The sequence below is a fragment of the Podarcis muralis genome, chromosome 12, assembly GCF_964188315.1.
Source record: "Podarcis muralis chromosome 12, rPodMur119.hap1.1, whole genome shotgun sequence".
Taxonomy (NCBI): Eukaryota; Metazoa; Chordata; class Lepidosauria; order Squamata; family Lacertidae; genus Podarcis; species Podarcis muralis.
The window spans coordinates 4,632,581-4,650,187 of record NC_135666.1 but is presented as its reverse complement, the minus strand read 5'-3'; the positions used below and the strand labels follow the sequence as shown (position 1 = coordinate 4,650,187).

General features: G+C 47.9%; 1 protein-coding gene across 12 annotated transcripts in view; it reads right to left on the bottom strand.

The window, feature by feature from the left end:
* The window catches only part of LOC114607928 (uncharacterized), a 214,251-nt gene that overhangs the window by 141,850 nt on the left and 54,794 nt on the right, over window positions 1–17,607 (bottom strand). For all 12 annotated transcript variants that reach the window (XM_077936656.1, XM_077936657.1, XM_077936658.1 and 9 more), the window contains 2 exons: window positions 15,926–16,190; window positions 3,293–3,361 (listed from right to left, as the gene is read on the bottom strand). In XM_077936656.1, the coding sequence (XP_077792782.1) occupies window positions 3,293–3,361; window positions 15,926–16,163 (307 nt within the window). In that variant the 5' untranslated portion in view covers window positions 16,164–16,190. The remainder of the gene's footprint in view (window positions 1–3,292; window positions 3,362–15,925; window positions 16,191–17,607) is intronic.

Below are 17,607 nucleotides of genomic sequence, written 5' to 3'. Positions count from 1 at the left end.
GAAATCTGTGGTCCTCCAGATGTTGCTACACTACAACTTCCATCATCTCTGATCACTGGGTCAAGCTGGCTAGGGATGATGGGAACTAGAGTCCAACAGCATCTCTGGAAGGCCACAGGTTGCCCATCAACTGCTGGAGATGGGCAGGGGGCACACGGGCAGTGCCAGTGTGGGGGACGCTCTGTAGACTGGGGTGGGGTGGAGAGAAGGCTTTTAGGCAGCTGGGTGCATGAATTCTATGGGCAGAACAAGGGCAGCAGCTGCTAAACAAATTCAAGCCAGGGGATGGATAGTTTGCACCAGCCGGACCTTTATCCTTGCATTTATCGCCAGTTCAGCTTTACCCTTCTTATTCCTCACTGAAGAGGAGTTCAATGTGATCGGAAGTGGGTCGCTAACCCAACCCCTCAAGGTACTCCTCGGTCTGGTCAGACACTTTGGGCTCCTACTTGGCTTTGAGACCAGCTCAGGAACTGTTCATATAGGTGAGTGCAAAAGGCTTCCATGAAAAGGCTGAAGGTGTGAAAAATTGGGGAAACAGAGGAAAGCCACAGAGACTACAAGGATTTCATCACAATTTCTAATTACAAGCCTGTGAAGTCAAGAGATATGAATGCATTGCAGAGGGAAGTTGCTATTCTGGGTAGCCAATAGTGGAAAGTTCATAGGCAACAATGATCCTCAGGGTTCACTGTTTCTGCAAGTAATGTATCAGGCGGGCATGAAGTCGATGGTCTTCCCCTAGTAGGCCACTAGCCAACTTTCCAATGGGCAATCTAGTGCAGCCTTCCCCAGCCCGATGGCCTCCTGATATTGCTAGTCTACAACTTCCATCGGTGCTGGCTGAGGTTGATGGGAGTGGTTCAAAACATCTGGAGGGCACCAGGCTGGGAAAACCTAATAGGAACGTGAGAGATGCCCTGCAGCTGGAACAAGCCAATGGCCCACCTAGTCCAGAATCCTGTTCTCACAGTGACCAGCCAGACGCCTACGGGAAGCCCTCAAGGAGGAATCGAGCTCTCCTCACTTGCAAATCCCAGATACGGCTATTCAGAGACATACTGCCTCTGACACTGGAGGTGGAAACATAAGCCATAGAATCAGAGAATTGTAGAGTTAGAAGGGACCCCGAGGGACATCTAGTCCAACCCCCTGCAATGCTAGTAGCCATTGTTAGCCTTTTCCTCCATGCCTCTCTCTGCCTTTGAAGTCATCTAGTTGGTGTTGCAGGTGGCGCTGTGGGTAAAAGCCTCAGCGCTTGCCGATCGAAAGGTCGGTGGTTCGAATCCCCGCGGCGGGGTGCGCTCCCGTTGCTCGGTCCCAGCGCCTGCCAACCTAGCAGTTTGAAAGCACTCCCGGGTGCAAGTAGATAAATAGGGACCACTTACTAGCGGGAAGGTAAACGGCGTTTCCGTGTGCGGCTCTGGCTCTCCAGAGCAGCGATGTCACACTGGCCACGTGACCCGGAAGTGTCTGCGGACAGCGCTGGCCCCCGGCCTCTTGAGTGAGATGGGCGCACAACCCTAGAGTCTGTCAAGACTGGCCCGTACGGGCAGGGGTACCTTTACCTTTACTAGTTGGTGTCCACTACTAGTTGGTCTAAGAGGTAGCCAATATGCCCTTGAGACATTGCTGGGCTACAATTCTTATCAGCTCCAGCCAGCATCACTAGATAGTCCTTGATCTGAACCCGCAAGATACTTGAGTTCTGAAGCAGGAGCGCACACCTGGAATAAAGTGGGCCTAATTTTGTCTTTTAAACAGCTGCTTTTTTATTTTTAGAACTGGATCGCACTACATATATTGAAAGAATGGTGCTCTGTTTTAACTGTCTTGTGTGACCCACATTGGCAGGGCTTTACCCTGAGAGGCAGCATAGATACGTTGGAATAAATCAATCCTTAAAATAAATAACGGAAAAAAGAACCACTAGACAAGCCAAAATGTTAAAGAGGGCATGGATGTGCAGGTTGCCTGCATACCCATCTTCCAGATCACAAGCAGATTTAAGAGTTCATAATCACACCCAGGTGAACAGCATCTGCTGTTTCTAAGGGAGGTCCTTCCTCGCACACTGGAGAGGCACTCTTCCCAATTTGAAGCGGGGTGGGGGCAGAGATGGAAGTGACTCAACAGCACAGAAGCAATCCTGAGTTCAGCCTGAGTTACATTTTAAAAGCATCCTTCTTAATGGGACACTAGAAGCCAGTTTGAACCCAACACCTCTCAGCAATCGGAGGCAGTGAGGCCCACGAGATGCCTCCTGGAAACATCTTCATGCTCAATGGCATTTTCTAAACTGATTTACAAAAGTTGTTCTGAAGCAGAAGAGCGGTTTGGTGGGAGGGGAAGAGGAAGAACTTCCTGGATTGTGGGACTCCTACGGGGGTCAGAAAAGTCTTTCACAAAACGCTAGCAACAGGACAAGACAAACACAACACTTTGCAGTAAAGGGAAAAGGTTACATCAAGTAACGAGCTCCTGGAAAGATATAATCCCATGCTTAAAATAAACAAACACAAAAGCCCTAATCTTAGGTCCCTGGGCAATGACTAGGAAGGAAGACCTCAAACCAAAAAGAGTGAGACCCTCTTCACTGACCACTAAACAAAAGCTCAAAAAGTGAAGCTGTAAGTGAACTTTTTAATATAACTAATGAATAAGGTATACATCTCACTCACTTCCAAAGATAGCAGCTGCAGGTTTCAGGAAAAAATAAGGCTTGAGATTGTGTATAATTGGACTCTTGTATGCCGCTACCGTCTTGGAGATATGGCTCAGCATATAGATCAATTTAGATTATTGTGTCTGAAAAGGCTACTGCAGCATTAATGCATTAACTGCCACTGCCCTCCGGGACTCATGCAGAAAGCATTGCTTCTTTTGGAAAGAATGCCACTGAAGACTGCTAAAGCCAAAATGCATTTGGCACCATCAGGACTCACCTAGATTATATTGAAAACAACTTTTGAACTGTGCAGGGGGTGTGACATATTCACTTCTGCGTGTATGGGGGCAACATTAACCTCTATGGAGAATTTGGTTCATGTACCTTACAGTTCCAGAAATGTTTTAATCCTTGGGATATAATCTAGGTTCCCCTTAGATGTTTGATGATGCCATACATTTTTGTGAGATACCTGTTCACATTAAAGGTTGCCTTGTGTACTGTTCAGCAGCTATGGCTAAGAGACTGGGGGGTTTTTTGGAAAGGAGGGAAGAAGCCCACGTGGTTCCAATATTTCCCTTTCATCATCAAGGGATGGACAAATAAGGGCCATTGAAATCTTACCCTTCCTGGTGCCTTCTATTCCATGGTCGCCATTCTCGACCACAGCAGCTGGTCCAGTCGCTGACGTACCTAAAAAGACAGAGACAGTCTCATCAACTGGGAGGAATCTCACTGCCTTCTTTTTCACTCTTCACAGGGTTTTAACATGCAGGCTGTATAAGCCTCTTCAAGTGTACTTCCCTGTAAAGGGCTGGGGTTAGGGTTAGGGTCTGCAACTTTTGACTGAGTTTGGTAGCCAGCTGTTTTTACCATTAGCCAGCCATGCCATTCTTGCTCCCAGTTCCATAGGGGCAGGCTGTATTCACTGCCCAGCAAAGTAGTTTGCAGGGAAGGAGCAAGGGAGAAAGTGCTGCACGTTCTGTAGCAGCCTGCAGGGTTAGAAACCCAGATATATAATCTTATCACCAAATGGCAGCTTAAACCTGGGTTACTGTTGCCACAATGGAATGCCTAGGCACCTTTTTTGCAGTGGGATTTGTTGTTGTTGTTATTCATTTAATTTTCTTTTTATGGCACTATATTTTAAAGGAGAAATCTGAAAGCGGTTTATAAGACATTAAAACATCAAATAAAACAAAATCAAGCTTCAAGGAAAATATTTCAGATCCTTTTCTAGGTGATATTTTGCTTTCCCCAGTCGCCAGCCTGGCATCCAGAAGTCTCCATTGTGGCCACATTTGGACCTGTGTGAGTAGCAAAACACACCTGGCTGGTTTATAACACTGGCAGCATGTGAGCCTAAAGATGGGGATTTGTGAAGGTCTATCCCACCTCAGCACCGTGACTGGCTTGTAAATGGCTTGTAATTCATTTTTAAAGCGTAAAAATACAAAGATTAAAATAAAGCCTGAAGAGAAGTTAAAAATACAAGGAACAGCAGCATAGTACTTGCTTAAGTACATCCTGCCTTTCTGAGCAAAAGTAATATCAAGGTGGCGTACTGTTTAAAAACAAATGAAAACAATTCAAAATACAGCAAAGCAAAAAACCCCAGATAATTTAAAATGGGGAGGAGGCTGTGGTCTTCCAAGTGTAGCTGGACTCCCGAATGGTCCAGACAGCATGGCGCAATGGCCAGGGGTGATAGGAGTGGTCGTCCAACAACTATAGGGAAACAGGTTCCTGCACTAGAATTCTACAGGATGGGGTATTAGTGTGTGAAAATAGTCCAGATCCAATGATCCCACCTCTAGATGATGGCATCTTCACTTGGGTTGCAAGCGGTCAAAGGCCAGGAGCAAAATGCGCCTGGCTCCTGGCTAATTTCAAACACTGCTGATCTTCCTGCTTCAAGACCAAAGCAGGAGCTTGCGCCACTACGGCAGATATGCAACATTCATCTCTCTTGGCTCAGCTTTCCCTACAAAGCTAGGGAACAGATGGCAGTGTGGTACTAGGCAGGTTTACACACCTGACAAGGGAAACTCAAGGGAGAGAGATTTGTTAAAACCTTCCTCTGATGTGCACCTTTTGGAAGGTGACCTTATTTGGCTGCCTCTAGAGATGGCCCCCACAAAGGCAGCCAGTGTTCGAAAGGGCTGCGGCTTCCGATAAGAGGCTGTCGCCTCCAGCGTTCTCAGGTGTCCCCAACGACGCATTTTGTAAAGTGGGTTGGTCCCATTCCAGCTGCCTCTTTCCAGAGCATAGCTAGGCAGGAAAGACACATGGCTTGGGCGTGCTGCAGGCCCCACGGTGTCGGCCCCCCCCCACGGTGTGCCGCCCAGTGCTCCCCGACCCCCCTAGCTACGCCTCTGCCTCTTTCTCAGGGACATCAAGCAGTTGAATTTACAAGGAGGCAAAGCAAGCACCCCGCTGGTGCCACACAGCACTGCCATTTCAAGGGCTTTAAAGAGCTGGATTCGCATAAATTAAGACGCTTTTACACACACTGAAAACAGGCTTTGCGGAGATCTAATCCAGCTATTCCAACGGGGAAGAAGACTCCTTCCTGCACGACAGCATCTGGGAACAGGGATGCTTGCATAAATCAAAACAGCTTATCTGCAGAACAGGGCTGAGGAAACCCCATCAAAGGACCCAACTGTCTTCAAAAAGCAGCCCCAGCTGCACAGACAAGAGCTAAATGAAAAACAGGCCCCAAGAAGGCAGCTTGCTCCGTCCCGTCTCCCAGAGGGGTGGGGGGCTTCCCTTCGCTCTTCTCGCTTACAATTCCCCCTCAAGCTAACCGAGAGGAGTGAGGCTCCCTGCACAAAAGGATTCAGCTCATGGATAAATGGAAATCAACCGGGCCATTACCACTGTCCGCGAGGCCAGATGTGGCTCAGCACAGCTGCCCACAGCTCTCCCCGCCCGCAACTTTGCAGCACTTGAGCCGGAGGTGGTGGTGATTGCCTTCTGTCTCTGCAATTTGGAGTACTGACTCCCTGCACATTGCGCAGCATTTAAACATTTTAGCTTTCCTTCCCCTCCCAACGCACAAACACACACCCCTTCCAAAAACTCCTTTTATTTTAAGAACCTGATTTTTAAGAGCGCAAAACGAACCAAGATGTCCAAAGTCCGTAATCCTGGCCCAAATGATTAGATGGTACTTACATCTGGCTAAAGGATCAAAGGATTGGGTTTTTTTATATATATATAAACAGCCCTTAGAGCCACAGCACGCCCTAAAAAACAGATAATCCCGAGCGAGGAAGATGGGGCCAATATATTAAGCCTAATCATTCCCCCCCCCCCCAGGCATGCCTCGGAAACGTGCAGCCGCATGATTTCACGCGTAAGGGCACAGCGATAAAGGCCGCCAGAGGAGGGTTGGACAGATGGTTCGGCCTGCTCAGCGCCCCGTCTCTTGCTGCTGCAAAAGAAAATGCCTCAAGGAGAACCAGGCAGTGCAGAGTACAGATCTGTCTTGCTACAGCCAGACCTCTACAGAAAGGCTGGTCGCTTGAGGATGAGGCTGTGTCCTTCAATACTCTGATCCAACAGCCACTGATCAGTCATCATGCCTCAGTCCCAGCACCAGGGGCAAGCTGCGGAATATGTTACACTGGGAATGGGGCTGGGCGAAAGAGGAATAAAATGGAAAACCCAGCAGGCACAGGAGATGGGTGTATTAATTCAAATTATAAAGTTCCAATTCCAACAAGTTTCAAAGCACAGGGCTGTTCATCAGGAGATGAGGGAAACCAAACATCTATGATCATTGCCAACAGGTCTGAAGCAGCCTGGAAGCAGGATCAGGCCAATAGCCCATCTAGTCCATCATCCTGTTCATACAGGGCCCAGCTAGATGTCCATGGAAAGACTTGGTCCAAGGCAGCTTCTATGTAACCAATGGAGCCCTTACATTCTTACTGGTGGGATTTAAAAGGGGGATTAGAGAAATTCAGAGAGACTAAAGCTATCAATGGCTGCTAGATGGGATGACTATATGCTACCTTCAGGATCTGAGCAGCATGCGCCTTTGAATCACCAGTCTCTAAGGACGGAGATTTTACCCATTTCAGTCTCAAACACTAGAGCAATCTATGTGCCAGTTCTTTGAGAGCGCCATGAAAATTTCATTTCATTTCATTTTCAATTTGTGTACCGCCTTTCTCTATTACTATACGCAATGCGGTTTACAAGATGAAGCAGCAGCAAAATAAGACAGCAAAGATCACACACGTAATAACAATCTGATCCAATACAAAAAAGTCACAATAACTTTAAAATAAACAACTTATATCAAATAAAGCAACATTCAATTATCCATTAGAATGTAACAGTAAACAGTAAAATTAAATACTAGCAAATGGCACTTATCAATTATAATAAAGATTTTCTAAGCGATAATCAATAAAAATAACCACAAGCTACTATGCATAAAGGTAAAGGTAAAGTCCTGTCATGGCCGACTCTGGGGTTGCGGCGCTCATCTCGCTTTATTGGCCGAGGGAGCCGGCGTACAGCTTCCGGGTCATGTGGCCAGCATGACTAAGCCGCTTCTGGCGAATCAGAGCAGCGCATGGAAACACCGTTTACCTTCCCCTATTTATCTACTTGCACTTTGACGTGCTTTCAAACTGCTAGGTTGGCAGGAGCAGGGACCGAGCAACGGGAGCTCACCCCATCGCGGGGATTCAAACTGCCGACATTCTGATCAGCAAGTCCTAGGCTCTGTGGTTTAACCCACAGCGCCACCTGCGTCCCATAAAATGCCCCAAAACCTACAAGACCATGTAAAAGGATCAGATGGAGAAACAAGGACCCACAACTTATAAAATTGTTTTTTTAAAATATCCCTGAACTCCTCTTCCCCCTTCCTAGCTACTTCTGCTATTCTCAAAGTCATGGTCTAGGGAAGGCTCCCAGGGCTGGGGGCAAGGCTGGTGGAAAAGCCATGGCCTGGTGGGCAGCAGAAAGTCTCTCCCATCCAGAGGTTAGAGTGCACTTTGTTAGACACCCACCATCTTTCATCTCAAGCATGAAGATGCTTCTCTCTACCAAACTTCCAGCCCCAAAATCTGCAAGGAAAAATAAATGTTGGCTGCATGAGATTCATATTACTGCACGGAGACGGGGAAAGGAGAGACGCAAGGAGACATTTCAGGCACTTCTGCTCAATTCTTCCAATCTCTTGTGAGGCTGTTGTCGTCGCTCTGCTATGGGGATTTGGATACGCTGCGACTTACGTTCGCCAAGTGAATATGACCAGCACCCTCTGCTGGGCACTGGAGAACTTTAAATGTTCAAGCCGAGTTAAATCAGAAATTTGCAATAAGGAAATTTATACAAATGAGACCCTAACAAAAGTGTGTTGGAAGAAAAGGATAAGGGTAAGGAACATTTGGCTGCTGAAGCTGCAACTCCAGCTGCTTCTCGTTGGGTTGCGGGGTGAGGAAATATTACGGCTTGCAATTTCTTCTCTTCAATTCCTTCTCCCGTCATGCACACAGCCTTATCGTTTTATGCAATAAATTGGATATCCCTCCACGACAACTGCCTAACTTTATCTGGTCAGTGCAGAGTTCAAACTGCCATCTTTATTGGGACGCATTGTTAATCTCTCCTCGTTGCCCCATCAAAAGTTAGGGGCAGCACATATCTGAGCTGCCTCAAGAACCAACCCAAGGCCAAACTTTCTGAGGTTAAAGCAAAGGCGCTGAGCAAGCACAGCTTCCAGGAGGGCGGGAGGGGGAGATGCAAGGCTTCGCCTGCTCCCCAAGCAATCCCCTGGCATTACATAAAGGATGGAGTAAGAGGATTAGCCGGCACTTGTCAAATTATGACGTTCAGCCACTTGGTAAGACCAACTTGCTGGCTATTATCCCCGTGGGAGGGGGAAAAATAATGTCGTCCCAATGATGTGTTAATGGGGAAGGGAAGAGATGCACAGCGGCCCCAAAACGCTTTTGTGCAAGACGAAATCCTGGCCGATTTCTGTTTGGATTGGCAGCCCCTCCTCTCCAAGCCCTCGCCCTCCGGGTCCAGGTGGGACTCCATCTGACCGCTCCTTAAGCCTTGCCTAATCTGGCTGAAGGATTTCAGTTAGACACAACCCCCTCCCGAGCAGCGGAGATGGGAGGGTTAGATCTTGAAGGGTTGTTTACAGCCCCGCCTGGACTGCGTGCCGGAAAACGGAAGGGGGCGCCTGCACAAGTTCTTTTCCCACAGGTGATGGTCCAACAGCAGAAGGCCTCTATTCAAATGCCCCAGAAGGCCAGTCCTGCTTTGCTAAGGATCGAGACAGCGGGACGACACAATCGCACCACTGCAGCCTGCACAAATGGTTAGGGAAGTGTCCCGTGTACAGCCTCTTTGCAGTGGGTTATTCCGGCACTGCAGGGGGGTGGGCTAGATGGCCCTTGAGGTCCCTTGCAACTCTACGATTCTATGACTCTACATGCAGCTGCCTCATAGGAGTTAGGCCACCAGCCCATCTGGCCAGAAGTATCAACTCTAACTGGAAGCGGTTCTCCAAGGTCTCAGATCAGGAGCTTCCCCTCACCTGTTACCCAAGAGGCTTCAAGAAGAGATGTCACAAATGGAACCTGGGTTGCTGCTGCATGCGAAGGAAGTGCTCTTCCTGCCAGAGGGTGTGTGTGTGTGTTCTGCTTGGTTCCTGCCTTTCCCAGATGCAGCTCCAAGCAACAACAGCAGCAGCTGGAGATGCACACCAGGTTTAAACAATCCTGACAATATATCTCAGAACGGTGCCGGAAATAGAGTGCTGGGCTCTTGCGATGGATGGCTGAGTTCAAGTGCTGCCTCTTCCAAGATCATTGGGCAGTCTTCCCCCCCCCCCACCCCCCGCAAATAATCTTTATTAGTTTTCGGGTTATATACTCCACATACACTTGTGTTGCATTTTACATTTATACTTGCTCCTAAGCACTGACTTCTCTCCTTCCTTCTTCTGGTTTTTTATATCATGTATAATTTTGTTGCATTATTTTCATCCATTTTGTATATTGTTATTCATTTTCCGTATTTGTCCATAGTATATCCATAAACAAATACCGTATTTTTCGCCTTATAGGGCGCACCTCGTTTTTTTTGGGGGGGGGGGGGGAAATGAATTAAAAAAAATTATTTCCCCCCCAGCCGCGGGGCTGGGGCGGGGGAAGCCCGAGCTTCCTCTGACCCCAGCCCCCAGAACAGGCTGCTATCCGCAAGGCTTGCGGACACCTGCACGAAGCACGGGGCGCCCTCCGGAGGGCGCCCTGTGCTTCAGGCTGCTGCCCGCAAGCTTTGCGAGCCCGCGGGAACTCCCGCCGGGCTTGCAAATAGCTTCCTAAAGCCTGGAGAGCGAGAGGGGTCGGTGTGCAGCGACCCCTCTCGCTCTCCAGGCTTCAGCGAAAGCCTGCATTCGCCCCATAGGACGCACACACATTTCCCCTTCATTTTTGGAGGGGGAAAAGTGCGTCCTATAGGGCGAAAAATACGGTAAATCCTCCTGTTTATACAATTCTTGTTGTCTGTCTGTATTCATTTACAACTACTGTTAGTTATATTAATCTCCTTATACATTTTGCTTCTTATTATTTTCATTATCCATCACTTTTCTTAATCTTTTCCGTTGTGAGGTTTATTTCCAATTCTACTGGTTTCACTATTTCATCTTATCTTTCCTATATACGAAGTAAATTTTTCCCATTCTTTTTGAAATGTTTCCTCGCCCTGTTGTCTAATTTTCCCTGTTAATCTGGCTATTTCTGCATATTCCATTATCGGTCATTGGGCAGTCTTAGGCATTGTCGCACAATGAGCTACTTAGCCCAACATCAGTAAAAAATACAAAGTTAGGGATGAGTTGCTAAGCTTGCAAGATCTACCACAAAGGCACACCGAGACTGCAGCCTTAAAATGCGTTCCAGAAGCCAGCACTGCTTCACTCTTATACAAAACTGAATACGGGGCACTGGTCCACAGCTGGTGCCAGCATTGCTTCTGAATGCCAATCGGTGGAAGCCACAGGAGGAGAGGGGAGAAGGCTCCTGGGCTCAGATCCTGTTTGCTGGTTTCCCACAGGCATCTGGTTGGCTACTCTGAGAACTGGATGCTGGGCTAGGTGGGCCATTGGCCTGATCCAGCAGGCTCTCCTTATGTTCAGGTAAGGCACCTTTCAGGTGTCGTGGACCAAATTCCCTCAGGGGTAACCAGAGGGATCAGATCCAGCAGTGTAAAGAACCATTCCACAGAACACAGAATGTGTGTGTGTGTGTGTGTGTGTGCGCGCGCCGTATTTTTTGCTCTATAAGACGAACCACTCTATAAGACGCACCTAGTTTTTGGAGAAGGAAAACAAGAAAAAAAAATATTCTGAATCCCAGAAGCCAGAACAGCAAGAAGGCTCCCCCTGCCCTGAAGAGGCTTCATGCGGCTAAGCCAGAAGCCAAACAGCAAGAGGGATCGCTCTTGGGAAAAGCCCCCAAGAGCCGCGCTCCCTTTAAAGAGTGTGCAGGGCGTGTGTGCGGCTCTTGGGGGCTTTTCCCCGAGGAGGGAGAAGGGCAGCTTGTTAGTCCCTTCCCCCACCTCCCGGAAAAGCCCCCAAGAGCCACGCTCCCTTTAAAGAGCCGCATGGAGCGTGTGTGCGGCTCTTGGGGGCTTTTGCCTGAGGAGGGAGAAGGGACTGACGGCCTGCCCCTCCCCAAGAGCCCCGCACACGCTCCACGCGGCTCTTTGAAGGGAGCGCTGAGCAGAGCCTCCCGCCTGCATTTGCTCCATAAAACGCACACACATTTCCCCTTACTTTTTAGGAGGGAAAAAGTGTGTCTTAAGGAGCGAAAAATACGGTATATATCACTCAATCACTCACTTTCTCTCCCACACACCTCTTTCTTATTTCCCAGAGAACTGATCCCTTCCAGCTCCCAAACCCAAGGCACACAGGAAAACAGATGCCTGCTAGCCTCCATCAGAGTAAGCCCCTTGCAAGGACCAGCCCTCCTACTTCCCAGGTTCACATTGCACTTCCTTCTTGACTTCTGGGCTCCACCAACTCATGGCTCCCTGCAAGATAATGGGGCTCTTTTTACCTCTCCCCCTACCCCATTTTTCACCCTGCTAATCCCTCCCAAAACATTTCAGCTTTCCCCTGCATCTCTCTCTATAGGGTCGTCTCCCTCACTTCCTTCTCCAATCCTTCTCATCCAAGCCAGCAGCAGACCTGATAACTGGTGCTGGAGGCCGCATTAAATCAACTTGAGGGCAACATGCAGGCTATGAGTTCTCCACTCCAGACCACCTGATTCACAACAAAGAATATTCTAACACAAGTTTATGTTCCCAGACAAGGCAGCCAGGTCTCTGGAAGAATACTGGCCCCTGAAAAGTAACATCTCAACACCTATTAGGTCCATACACCAGGTATTTCCGCAAAGATCCACCCAGCCCTAAGTCTGATGAAACGGAGGTGTCTCGTTAAGATCCAGAGGCAAAAGTACCTAGCTAAATAGTTACACCCATGGATGTCATATTTTTCTCTCCTCCAGGACTGATCTCATTTTGCCTCAAGAAAGGGGGAAATTAGTAAGAAGGAAGAGAGCGGAAGGCAAGAGGTGTTCCCAAAATTCTAGAACCAGCAGGCCGAGAAAGAATGAGATCACCCCAGTCCAACCCTTGCCCCATCCAGGATCCTACACACCAAGAGATGAACATACTTCCTCCTCCTTTCTCTGACAGCATAAATCTAATAAAGGGTTCAGTATCAAGTTAGTAAAATAATTCAGCGGGATGAAGCAAGCAAGACATTGTTCTCTCCAGAGCGACCAGATAAACCTTACTTTGGTCTGTCCAAGTCTCAAAATGGGGTATCTTATCAACCAAAACCCTTAGCCTTTCTAAAGTAACACTTTTTCCTATTGCTTTATACCTGCTGATATTACTCTGGTGGCCAAGAAAGAGAAAAGAAGAAGAAAATGTCAGGAAGCAACCAGTTTAAAGATCCTGAAATACTGTACCCTTCAGAATACTTTTCCCCCAATTGTCATGGGCACAAAGACTGCAACTGAAGCATCAGAGAAACCCCAAGCATGTCCATTTCACTTCCAAAGCAAGAGGGATAATAAGTAAGTGCATAACAGCCCGTCTGTCCATTACTAGGACAGACACTCAGTACATTTGGAATGCATAGACTGGGTTCAGCTACTCTGTAAAATACTATATACATTAACTCATTTCACCCTGTTCACGTTTATTTTCTCTCTGCAACCCATTCCACTATCCCAGGTTGGGGACACAGGCAAATCATGTAGCCCAAGAACTAACAAGAACGGGCCTCTCCTGGTTAGTGTCCCACAACAACTGCAGAGACTGAGCTGTGAACCAGGAAAACCCCAGCTTAGACCTCCCCCCTGCCATGATCACACAGCTTGGCCTTAGGCATGCCCACACCATCACCACCAGCCTGTTTAACAAGGGGATCATATCACTGGGACCTACCTTGTAGGGTTGTTGTAAGAACTGCAGGGTACATACCAGAAGACGTCTCAAGTGCTACATAAAAAGCTGGCATTGTAAGCAGCCACACCTGCCAAAGCAGTCCAAATGGGCATGCAGAAATTCACTCCAGCTTTTGCGACCTGAATATGTGTTTCAGCTGACAACAGTTCCTAGCAGCTTGCAAAATCTTTAGACACAATTGTGAGCCTCTCTCACCTGAGGCCCTCCACCTTGTACCTCTTACTCTGTGCTATGAAGCTGCAAACCTTTCGGTTTGGGCCCAGTAAGCTGGTCAGATTCTCACCTGTCAGACGCAAGCAGGGAGACAGTGCAAACGAAATCTAAACTGCAAACACTGGAGTCCCCTTCAGAAAGAGATCAAGGCAAGAGCTTTGCTAGGGAGCCTGCAATATTTCACTTCCCTTGAAGTTCCCCACTGCCCTCTCCCCACTCCCGAACCCCCCACCCCCGGCCGCCTTCCCCAAGGGCTCACCAATCTGTTTCGGTTTTGGAAGCTAATATTAGGTATTTTCCCTCGCGGGCGACACAATTCAGGCGCTCTCGGGCGAGACATGGCTAGGCTCACCAGAAGAGACAAGTTATACATCCTGACACAAGATGTATGTTTACTTTTAAAGAAAGGTTATATAAATAAGGGTTCTCTCTAAAGACAGGGCCCTGAGCATTATTGCATAAGCCGAAAAAGAGGGAAGAAACAGGAGACGGGGAAGTTAGGAATTATTATTTACTGTACTCAACTTAGGAAAGAGGAAAAAGGAGAAAAAAAAGGGCAGAGGTTTTATGAGCTGAAGTTAATAAACTTGCATGGGGTGGAGCAAAGCATTATGGGGCTGGATTAGTTGACCTTTGTGGTCCCTTTCAATGCTACAACCCTATGATTCTAGCCTTCTCCAACTTGGCGCCCCCCAGATATTTTGGACTATGACACCATGCTGGCTGGAGCCAGTGAGAGTTGTAGTCCAGAACACCTGGAGGGCGCCAGGGGTGGGAGGGCTGGTGTAAAGCATGCTGTGGTCTCAGTTTAAGGACATAAAAGGCATGGCAAGCACAGGAAGAACACATGCGGAGCCACAGAAAGAAAAGAGTTCAGCGAAAGCATCCTCAGTTGACTGGAGAGCGGAAGCCAGACAGGAAACAGTGACAGTCCAGACAACAGGCAATGACAGGAGGGTGCCCAAAGAATTGCAGAAACGGGAGGAGAGAGGAAACAGACCTTGGATGGCACCAGCTGGGGTACTGGGAGGAAGGAGAAAGGGGAGGGGACGGCGAGGCAAGGCAAGGCCTGAGAGGGAGATGATGCAATGGAAGAAAATGCTGCTGCTTCCTTTCAAAGAATGCGTAGTGATGCATTATAAGGGTGCGCGAAGGTGATATTATGAAGGGAGCATCCAATCCATCCATAATTTTGTAATTTTATGTTGTGAACCGCCCTGAGATTTGCAGATGAAGAGTAGTACAGTGGTGCCTCGCAAGACGAATGCCTCGCAAGACGAAAAACCCGCTAGACGAAAGGGTTTTCCGTTTTTCGATGCGCTTCGCAAGACGATTTTCCCTATGGGCTTGCTTCGCAAGACGGAAACGTCTTGCGAGATTTTTTTTCGCTCCCCCCCCTTTTTCTAAGCCGCTAAGCCGCTAATAGCCTTTTAGCCGCTAAGCCTTTGATAGCCGCTAAGCCGCTAATAGGGCTAATCCGCTAATAGGGTTGCTTCGCAAGACGAAAAAACCACTAGACGAAGAGACTCGCGGAACGGATTATTTTCGTCTTGCGAGGCACCACTGTATACAAATTTAAAAAGAAGAAGAAGACAAGAGAAGTGTTGTCGGACGAGGACCTGGGAGATGATGGTTCAACCCCCTCTACTCAGCCATGAAGCTCAATGGGTGGCCTTGAGGAGGCCTATCACTGCCCCTCAGCCGCACCTGCCTCACAGGGCTGTTGTGGGGATTAAATGAGGAGTGGGGAGAAGCATGTTGAGCTCCTTGGAGAAAAAACTGGGATATAGATGCAGCAAATGATGACTCCAAAGCAACTTCGACTCCAGAATCCCCTAAACTTTCCAGGAAACTGGGGTCTGCCCAGTAATTCATCATTCCCACTGGATGAACAAAAAATCCACACGTTTTTTGCCTACATCATACTCAAGGCCAGGCATAGGCAAACTCAGCCCTCCATATGTTTTTTGAGACTACAATTCCCATCATCCCTGACCACTGGTCCTGTTAGCTAGGGATCATGGGAGTTGTAGTCCCAAAACATCTGGAGGACTAAGTTTGCCTATGCCTGCTCAAGGCCATCCAGAGTTGCCCTGATCACCTGAACAGGATATAGTGACAGTTGCAGGGGCTTCTGGGCTTGAGGACATTAACCTTTGTCTTGACAAATCCTACCTCTCCTCTCCTCTCCCCGTCCCACATTGCAGCTATTAGCAATACCCGGCACACACACAGAAGGTACCACAGGTAGACCAAGCAAAGACATTGCCAACAACACACCTGCCCACTCGTCGCCTCACCCTTGCTTTCCTGAGCAGTGGAAGAGACAAAGAAGAGAGGGCAAGAAAACCACCCCCACCCTCAGAGGATGCTACAGCAAAAGTGCTGTGCCCTTCCCAGGGGGCATGGCAGTGTTGAAACATTGCATCGTTGACTCCGGGGCTCTTCTGTCCACTGGGCACCACACACCCCCAACCACACAGCCCAAAGCATTCACAGCTGAGCTTCACTTACGCTCCGCAGGGACGTTTTCAGCATGGGGTTTGGTTTTCGCTTCCTGGTTCCCAGGCTTCGGGTCATCGTCGTCGAGAAGAGGGACATAGTCCGTTTTGCCAACCGTTTCCCCAACCATGTCGTCAAATTTCTCCGCCTCCAGGGTGGCAATGAAATCTCGCTTCACTTCCTCCTCGATCTGCGGCTGTGGCTCCGTCAGGGCGTCCGCCAGACTCAGGTTGTGGTCGAAGTCAGCCATGGTTCACACCTTTGCGGACTAAAAAAACTGGAAAAGAAAAGGAGAGAAGAGGAGGAGAGGAGCCATGAGGTAATTTTGTCTGTCACAGTGAAGCTCATTGGGAGGTTTGGGACAAGCCACTCTACAGACACAATCAGTCTGAAAAGTACAGTGGAAGAGACTCAACAGACTAAGTCAATGAGGATCAGAATCATGATGATAAAAGTCAACATAATTCAGGTATTTCCTGACCTAAACAGAGATAGGTGCACCCAAATTGGCTGCGCTCCAGAATTTGCCAACCTTGTACGCTCCAGCTGTTTTGGACTACAACTACCGTCTGGCTAAGGCTTATGGGAGTTGTAGTCCAAAACAGCTGGAGGGTGCAATGTTAGCAATAGCTGCTCTGACACAACGTGGCTGATGATCAAATCATGCCTTTGTCCTACTTGCATGAGTTAACCATCTTCTACAGCAATTTGGTTTTTCTGCCACATTCTGTCCACTTATACACAAGAAGGGGGAAAGGCGGACAAGCACTGGTTTCTGTTCCTTTCACTCGGTACATGTGCAAGGACTCTAAGCGAGACCATTTATCTGCAAAACGAAAACCTGGTGCAGGCAAAATGCTGCCCGATTACACCACCCTGATCAAGAAATAAATATATATATATATATCTGCATTGGACTAAAGTGCCAGAATTTTCCAAAGGCACAAAATAAAATAGGCAAGTGTTTGTCTGTGGGGTAGAAAACCCATGGTGCTTGCCCATCTGGGCAGCCATGTGGGAGTGTGCAACTACCTTAATGTGTTTACTAGATAATTCTGGTGAGAGAGACAGGAGTGCATTGTCTGGAGGCAGAGTAGATCCCCCAATGTTTGTGATGGCTTGACAGCCCTTGGTGCCCAATATCAGGCCCAAAAAGCAGCAAAAGCTCCACTGTGCCATATTCATAACATCTAGCTATTTAAGGACCATTCAGCGCTGCAGCCACTTCATGGCTCTTCCATTATATATGAAAGTGGCTTTCAACTGCATGTCTGAGAGAGGGCTGTGAATTTAGCTGAGAGATGAAACACAGGCATCAACACGTATTAAGTTCAGATTTTGCTTTAAACCAGTCTTTTTTATATGTATAAAAGCACCATAATTGAAAATTGCATTTTAAATATTGATTTTAATTTGTTGCTGTTGTCTGAAAGAGCCAAGACACCAAAATGAAATTTGCTCAACACAAAAAAATACAAGCTATGCACCACCTGGCAAAAAGGTCTCTATTCAGAATTTTAGACACAGATCAAGCTGCCAGAACTGCCACTTATAGGGGCTCACATAAGACTATCTAAATAAGGAATTATCTTCTCATAAATTATGTGGGAAAGGCAGAGGAGAAGATGGTATAGAAAGCCATCTCCAGAGAACACACTTCAGGCTTCTCTGCAAACGTATGGAGGCTGCCAGAT